Raw genomic sequence first — 8529 nt, 5'->3', positions numbered from 1 at the left:
TATATTTAGTGTTACTGTTATTAAACCTTACAGTCAATTACAAGGGTTTTTTTTTTTTTTTTTGGGGGGGGGGGGGGGGGAAGTTGCATATGTAATAATTTAACAAAAAAAGTCAAAGAAATAATAAAAATGTGTCTCTTAGCTTCAGCCTGGAATAAGATGAACCAATGTTATACTCACTATTAAGGTGAGCACAGGCACAGGGGAGCATCATCAGGTTATCAGACTAACAGTCGTTTTACAATAAGACCCTAAAAGGCTTTATAGCTTTGTTGGTTCACAGCAAGTACAGTAGGTCCTATCTCCCAGCCTCATTATCATCCCATTCTGTGTGGAGATGGCACGAACTCCATGTGGTTATGTGGGTTTCCTCCCAGTACTCCGGATTCTCCCAAAAATCCGCATTTTAGGTTAACTAGTGATTGTAAATCGTCCATAGGTGTGAATGCAAGATAGATAAAGCACTTGAACATGTATGAAAAGGTTAAATCTGGCTTTGAGGGCCATTAACCCTAGAAAAGCTTCAAATCTTTGTTCCTTAGAGCATTTCTTACATTTCTTACTCAGGACTGTGGAATACCGAAAACTGTACCCAACCCTAATGCAGTTCTTTCACATGTTCCTCCTCAGCTACCTGTATTGCCCCAGTTACAGTTTATTTCTTTTTTGAAGGCACATCCATCAGTTTTTGGAAGCTACTGCAGAATATGTGTTTTGTGGGGATAAGACTTCAAAAAGACTCCTGTGACCTGGACTGCATGTAACACTGAGGATATTTAAGTAGTCCTGTAAAAACTGGGAAACTGTCAAATGTTCAACGGGTTTAATCCAGCGTCGCACATGACTGTTTGAAGAGTATTCATCTCAGTGGGTGGCAGAGCCTTTGCTGCACTTTTAATTCTACTCTGATCTCATTCCACTTCATTACCTGCTGCTGCAGAGTGATCACCCAAAGAAATTCCACATGATTACAGGGTAAATCCCCTCATACAGTACCTCCACAATAACAGGTGGCTCTTTACAATGCTTGGAAAGCTACAACAGTGCAAACCCTGCAGTTATCAACATGTTGCTCTAAACAAATACAGTGTTCCTGTCTACCTAAGAGAAAAATCAGTGCATATTACTAAGGTGTTTGTGCATTTTTCTACTTAAAGTTCTGCAGACTGCATCACCCACTGAATATAGATTTAGTAATTCTTTTATTCCCCTGTGCTCTTTTTGTCCCAAATATATTATGTATTTATTAAAAAGGAACTTGACAGAGCTGATGACATAAAACGACTTTACAATTAATGGATCCAAACAACAGGAAGGAAAGAGCAGCTGTTCAGCGTTAAAGGGTTAATGTTGATCTGCTAGCAGTGAAAATGCGTGTAAATGTTTCTTTTATGGCTTCATACTGACTGACCTCTTCAGGTGGATTTTTTTTTTTGCAGGGCTGCGCCGACTGTTTGCATTCGACTTAGAAAGTGCTCGATCAGCGTGGGGAGATGCCAGAACGGATCTGTGCGTGTGATAAAAGTTCCAGTTCAAACATCAGCTGAGCTCAGCAGCTCTGTTACTGATTTGCAGTGTCTCCTGTTTGCTCGGCCACCGCACGTCTACGGCTGTGCACAATATCACATCACAGATTTTTTTTTAAAAATTTATTCTTCCGTTCCGGCAGATCAACAAGCGTGATATAGTTGAACATATCCTGGAACAGGAAATTACACACTGCAGTCCTAAAGCTTCTTATCAAATGTTCCAGTTGTGTGTTGATGTCTTTTTTTTCCTTTTTATCTTTTTATCTGTAAACTTTATTATCATAAGTTTTCACATATGATAAATTATCACCCCATTTTGACCTACAGCAACGGGTAAGTATTGTAAGTAAAATTACACCCGTATAATAATTATTGTTTTGACTAGCTCTAAATATGGGATCAGTTACTTCTCAGGGATTATGCTGATTTACAATATTTAGTGCATTTTACATAAACAGATCACAAGGCAAAATATCAGGATTAAAAAAAGACAGAGATGTATGGATATTCTTTTTTTTTTAAAATCACACAGTTTTAAAGCTTTTTTACTACACTTATTTTCTGTCATGTGAAATGCAGTTGTTAAACCACTGGGTGGCTCTCATGCCTACATCCTTTAGTCCTCATAGAGTGATAAATTACCTCAGCTCTCATAGAACCAGAGATCTTAGATCACATTGTTTTTCCCTGCATAGTTTTGTGCTCCTCCTAAACTTTCTAACGTTTGCACACAAACCCCTAAAAGCCAGCTCCTCTGCACTGACCACTTATTAGCAGCTCTCAGCTCAGATTCACCTTTGACACCATTGACTTTGCACTTTAATAATAAATTAATTCACAGATTACAAATTCAAAGACAACCCCGCTTCTCAAAAGGTCAGAACACTGTAAAGTGTAAATAAAATAAAAATGTAATGATGTGTAAGTCACGTAAACCCATCTTTTAATTACAGTTGAAAAGAAAATAACACACTGAAATTGAGACATTGTACAATTTTAAGAGCAATATTAGCTCGTTTTGAGTTTGATGTGATCTGAATGGAGCAAATGTTGATCTAAAATCTGTATATGCTGGTTAAGGTGTCTTTCCAGATGTGCAAGCTGCCAGTTCCACAGGCACTCATGTACCTCCATACCACCAGAGACACAAACTTCTGACCTGAGCACTGATAACAAGGCAAATGGTTCCTTTAGTCTTTAGTCCAGAGTACACAGATTCCATATTTTCCAAAAAGAATTTCAAGTGCTGATTCATCTGACCACAGAACAGTTTTCCACTTTCTTTTAGTCAATTTTAAACAAGCTTTGGTTCAGAGAAGACGGCAGTGTTTCTGGATCATGTTTGTGGCTTCTTTTTTGCATGATACAACCTCAACCTGCATTTGTGGATGCCACAGTGAACTGTGTTCAAAGACAGTGATAAGGAAGTGTTCCTGAGGCCATACCCAATCATGTTCCTGAGCTGTTGTCAATTAACCTAATTAGTTGGTATTATAATTAGTTGTTAACCTAATTTAGCTTTGTTTCTTGTGTTTGTTAATTTTTTTATTTAAAAAAATGTTTTAATCGTCATCATGTACATATGCTGATGTTAATGAATGGATTTAGACACAAGCTCATTTCTCCAGAAAGTCAAAGGTCAGAAAGTCCATAAAAGGCTGAAAACACATTGTGAAAAAGAATGAAAAATACAGATTGGAGAGGGACAAACTGTCCAAACCCTAACCCTACCTGGCAACCCTAAAGGTATCGTTTAATTATTATTAAAAGATAATAATTGAACTATAAAGGATAAGTAAATCATTCACTATTATGAGAGCCTGTTACGGCCCTGGTCATAATGTGTCTTGGTGGCTGTTTCTTGTTCTGTCTGTGTCTTTAAGTCTCTGCAAGTCCGTGATTGGATAAGCTGATGGCTGCCGATTGGTCCCCTGATCATGTGGTTGCTTTCAAAATCCCTCACCAGCAGTTGTCCCGGGGCAGCCACTGACAGCAGCAGCAGACCTGACCCTGGCTTCCAAAACCTGTGACATTTATGTTTGAGATTCTCGTGACTTACCGAGCTTTGTATATAGTGTGTACATTAGTTTTCACTTGTAAATAGCACATTGTAAATGGCACTGAAACAGAAGGGGTGAGCTGCTTTATTATTTTTCCTTGTACTGTTTTTAGATAGCACCTCCTCACCTGACTTAGCTTGTTTTGTTTGTTATTTTGGCCTTTGTTCACCCCAGAGCTTCATTTTCAGTGTAGACAAATAAACCACCGTTCACTAAGAAATTTGTTTTTCTGTGTATGGTTTTGGGGCCCAGGGCGGGGTCACTTCCTTTTTTAACTCTTATGTTACGTTCCTGTACCCTTAGACTGGGGCGTAACAGAGCCATTAATGTAAACCATTACCAGTGTTGGATTAGAGCACTGTATCAAATGTAAAGGCACTACTTTGAGCCCAGGTCAGGCAGATGTTGATGAAGTTAAATAAATCGTAAAATCAGCATCCTGCATCATATCCACAGTACTGTGTATCAGCGAACTACCATAGCTGTCTGACATGGTGACAATTTTTTGCTGCTGTTGTCTGGGCACCTGCTGGGCAGTGGATATTGTTGCTCTGCTGTATTATTTCTGCCACCTCTGGCACAAGTAAACAATAGCTGGCTGTTGGCATACCACTAGCCCCTGTTGGTGAACCCTCCTGAATTACCAGCAGGCTTTTTTCAGCAGTTTTATTTCTAGGCTTTACCACGAGCCGCCAGCTGTTGGCACGCTAATTAAAAAAACTCCCGCCGGGCACCGCAAAGTGGAACTTATCCTGTTTTTTTTTGTTTTGTTTTGTTTTTTTTTTGGTTGGTTTAAAACAACAAGAAATAAAATCACAGCAGTTCATTGTTTGTCTATGCCTGTGGGTTTATTTGCTCATTTGAATAAGCGACGGGAGGAAACCAAGAAAAGGCAAGTGAGCTTTTGATCTAGAAGTCCACGACGCGTCTAATGGAGCGTACAGATGGATTAAGAGCTCCCCACTCCGAGTGTCGTCTGTATTCGCCCTTTTCCAGCAGGTACTGGCGCCCCCTGTAGCTCGGATGCTCATAGAAGACCCAGGTGCCGTCCTGGATGTGGGCCGAGTGGATGTCGCGGTAGCGCCAGCGGTCCTGCAGGTTGGGCATGTCTTCGCTAAACTCTATCATCTGGCCACTGAAGTCTGGACGTTCGTAAATGCGGATCCTGTGCCTGGTGGATGGCTTAAAGATTTAAAAATAAGAACATGTTAATAATTGATAGGAATTCCTTTAACTTTAAGCAGCTAAGACCACATTTGTCCATCCTGTAAGGAGGAGAACATTTCTCACAGCGTTGCATTGCTCTAAAAAAAATGACAGAGAAGAAAGTATACATAGTATTCTAGTTCTGTGGTTGCTTCCTGAGACTTACATATCTAATGAAGCGACAGGAGCGAATGGTGTCATTGAAGCCATTCCAGCTCTGATAGTTGGGGTACTCCCCTTTAGAGAGGACGTACTGGTAGCCCATATACTGGGGTCTCTCATAGATGACCCAGGCTCCACTCTCCACCCGAACAGAGTTACAGCGGCTGAAGTGGGAACTCAGCTCGGGACAGTCACTGCTGCATTCGAAGTAACGACCCTGGAAGTTCTTGTCCTCGTAAAAAAAGATCTGCAAGCAAGAGTGTGAATTAAAAGCTGTGCAAGTAAAGCAAACCCTAAAACTCTCCATATCTCTATAGACAACACCGCTGATATAACTCTTTTGACAGAGAATTTGAGTTATACGTTATAGATAGTTATAGATAAGTTTGTTGTACTAACGCAGGGCAAATATTGGACTTTCACTTTTTTGTGCTGCTCCCTAGTGGCTAAAAATGAAATAATTCAGCTTTAAGGTTTTTGTCAGGGTTACCATCTATTTATTTGTGCAGGAACATTCATGCACTTCAGGTTATATCAGGTTATATCTGACAAAAGCCCCGCCCGCTCGTCACACTAACACACTAACATTTGACAGGACATCAGCTCAACGCCATTTAGCAAGAAGCAAGTCACCCACAGCTTAGCGTGAGGTCATTACGGCATTATCATATCGCACAGTTGTGGCGCTTACCTTCCCTGTGCGCTCCATAATCGCCTCGTGTTCCTCCTCACCCAATCAGATTAAAGCCACTCATACACACTGCATTGCCGGCAGTCCACTTTTAAATAAAGCCTGATGAACTGCATTGGCAGGGGAATCATTGTCATTCAAATGAGCTCTCCATTAACATCGGCACATTAGCTGATTCTGCAATTGTTTTAGCACATGGCCTTTATATGTGTTGATGCAGAAATTTTGACTGAATGCTGTTTAACTCTAGAAAAATAGAAATATTGTTGCTGAAAAATCACTTCTTCATTCATGTCACCTCCCATATCCTCCGAAGAACCAGCCTAATCATTTATGTCCTCTGTAATGGACATTGATTTTTGGTACTAAATAGAGGACATCCTGGGATTTCCATTGATATTCATGTGTTTGGGTGGTTTCTTTTAGCTCCAAAGAGGCAGGAAATCACAAAAAGGTTCAGTGGGAAGATTCTTTTATCTAATACCCTGTTCTCAGGAGGATATAAGATAAGATAAGATAAGAAGATAAGAAGAACTTTATTTATCCCGAGGGAAATTCTTTTGTCATACATATGCTCAATGCAGCAAGAGAGACAGAGGAGCAGAGGAATAAGATATACAATATGTACAATAGAATACAAGTATACAGTAGGATATAGCTGCTGTTATCTTAATATTTATGGAAATATTGTTTCAGCATGTATTATTGTGTTTTGTATTTCATGTTACATTACATTACATCACATATACTCTTTTTCTATTTTTCTGTTTTTGTTTTGTTTGCCCAGTCAACTGTAACTTATCCTCTTGTTTATTATTAAAGCTGTTCTTATTGTCACATGCACAGCCTTCCCATCTGAACACTATTCACTACTAGAATTAGATATAAAATATTTATAAATATAAACCATTGACCATTACAACATCTTATAAATATTAAATAATAAAATTTTGTGTGTATTCTCCTGTTTTTCTTAATAAATATACTCATTTATATAATGAATAAAAAGCTTGGATATAAAAGAAATTCTAATATATTTCTTTTGTGTAATGCAAGTGCATGCATAACGTGCACAGGAGTTTATATACTGGTGCAAATTTTAACCTAAAGTTCTTGTAGTTATTTTACTATGATTTAAAATGGCTTTCACTATTTAAACATTGCATTTGTCCAGTTTAAATCAATATTTATTATTTATTAAGTTTTAAAGTATAAAAAAAGCTTTAATTTGATTTTTTTAAAATGTTGTGATTAAATGTAATACAATATGGATAATGAGTGAAAAGGATCATGGGTAATAAATGACAACCAATGTTTAATTTTCTATCATGACTTTATTTTAAGCATATTTCCTTGTTTTTATTTTTTTCAAAGATTTGTCAGTGGCTACTGCTCTTTAACCCGGCGGATGGATCCAACGCTGGGCTGCATGCCCCTCCACTCAGCGTACCTCCTGTATTTGCCCCTCTCAAGCAGGTACTGGCACCCCCTGTAGTTTGGGTGCTCAAAGAAGATCCAGGCTCCTTCGAACACCTTGCAAGAGTGGACATTGTTGCTTTTCCAGTTCTCGGGGAAGGCAGGCAAGTTGTCTGCCATCTCCATCGATTGACCTTCAAAGTTTGGCTTTTCCCAAACTTTCAGCCTCCATGAATTCCCCACCTGGAAGGAACAAATGAAAGAATGGGAATGTCTGCATTGTTGGTTTCTTACTGTATTATATTGTGAATTGATTATACACCATTCACACACATATATAGTCACCTACATTTCGAATAATTCGACAGGACCTGATGGAATCGTTGATACCTAGCCAATACTGGTAGTCTGGATACTCTCCGGGGCTTAGCACGTACTGGTAGCCCATGTAGTTTGGTCTTTCATAGACTACCCAGAATCCTCCCTCCACTCTGATGGAGTTGCAGTGGGGGAAGTAGGTGTGCAGGTCACTGCAATCATTGTCACACTCGTGAGACTGACCCTGGAAGTTTTTGTCCTCGTAAAAGATGATCTGAGAAAACAAGTTTTGATGAAACATTGCACTCACTGAACTCTAGGAAGTGGCTGTTATGGTAAAACAAACACATTTTGTACTCATTCATCTCAAAATACGGTATAAGCATGAATCATATTGCCACAAACATGTGCCTGTCTTAAACATACAGTACCTTCTCCATTGTCGATATCAACAGGTTTGGTGTGATATAAAACATTAAAGCAGCCACCTCCTATATTCACTTTATACAGAACAAGGACAATAAAACTAAGCACATGGCTTGCTTTCTGTGAACTGGATTATTCAATCACTGATTCAAATATTTATCCAGGCTTATCACATTGTTCTGAAGCAGTGAATCCTGTTTCCCTAAACAATGCAAATGCACAGTGCAAAGCATCCCAAAGCCACTGGATGCAGCAGAGCGTGCTGACAAAAACAAGGGCACTGCAGGACAGTTGGTTTGATATGAAACGTTTTGAGCTGAGTCAGTGACACAGCAGGAAGGCACCAGAGACTCTGCTGGAAATATTTATACACACTTTATAACTAATTCATATTATAACAAGTAAGCAGTAATTTGATCGATCATTTACCCCTAGCGTTCCTTTCCATGGTAAATAAGCTGATTCCATGCACTGTTCATGATGCAGGGAAAAACTCCCATTTGAAACAATGCATGAGGACACAAGTGATGGTCTTCAGCACGACACTGTGGTGAAGGTTAGGTAATGTTTAGGAAACAAGCAGGATTGCATTTAAAAGGAACCAACACAAACAAAAGGTGATCTCCGGTTCCCACCCTGTTATTAATCAGAACCTTAACTCCACACTTAGTCATTTCCACACAAACAAATGTCAATTTGATAAACTTCCTTTCCTTTATTG

General features: G+C 39.1%; 2 protein-coding genes across 2 annotated transcripts; both read right to left on the bottom strand.

Annotated features, from left to right (window-relative positions):
* Window positions 1-4498: 4498 nt before the first annotated feature.
* LOC146360839 (gamma-crystallin M2-like) lies at window positions 4499-5666 on the bottom strand. Its single transcript, XM_084922413.1, has 3 exons — window positions 5649-5666; window positions 4962-5204; window positions 4499-4771 (listed from the first exon to the last, which is right to left on the bottom strand). Exons 1-3 carry the CDS (start codon window positions 5664-5666, stop codon window positions 4499-4501), a joined length of 534 nt encoding a protein of 177 aa, XP_084778539.1.
* A 1368-nt stretch (window positions 5667-7034) lies between these two features.
* LOC146360838 (gamma-crystallin S-1-like) lies at window positions 7035-7858 on the bottom strand. The gene is made up of 3 exons (XM_084922409.1): window positions 7814-7858; window positions 7414-7656; window positions 7035-7307 (listed from the first exon to the last, which is right to left on the bottom strand). The coding sequence occupies exons 1-3, from the start codon at window positions 7856-7858 to the stop codon at window positions 7035-7037; spliced, it is 561 nt and encodes a 186-aa protein (XP_084778535.1).
* Between the last annotated feature and the right edge of the window lie 671 nt (window positions 7859-8529).

The sequence above is a fragment of the Perissodus microlepis genome, chromosome 23, assembly GCF_051167445.1.
Source record: "Perissodus microlepis isolate ML-2025 ecotype Zambia chromosome 23, ASM5116744v1, whole genome shotgun sequence".
Lineage (NCBI taxonomy): Eukaryota > Metazoa > Chordata > Actinopteri > Cichliformes > Cichlidae > Perissodus > Perissodus microlepis.
This window is presented reverse-complemented; position numbering and strand designations above follow the sequence as displayed.

Excerpts from the sequence above, each read along its gene's own strand:
- LOC146360839 (XM_084922413.1), bottom strand. Across the intron at positions 4,772-4,961 it reads CCTGTCGCTTCATTAGATAT|CCATCCACCAGGCACAGGAT; the intron begins GTAAGTCTCAGG and ends TAAATCTTTAAG.
- LOC146360838 (XM_084922409.1), bottom strand. The coding sequence starts at position 7,858 with ATGTTTTATATCACACCAAACCTGTTGATATCGACAATGGAGAAG. Across the intron at positions 7,657-7,813 it reads TGATATCGACAATGGAGAAG|ATCATCTTTTACGAGGACAA; the intron begins GTACTGTATGTT and ends TTGTTTTCTCAG. Across the intron at positions 7,308-7,413 it reads CCTGTCGAATTATTCGAAAT|GTGGGGAATTCATGGAGGCT; the intron begins GTAGGTGACTAT and ends TGTTCCTTCCAG.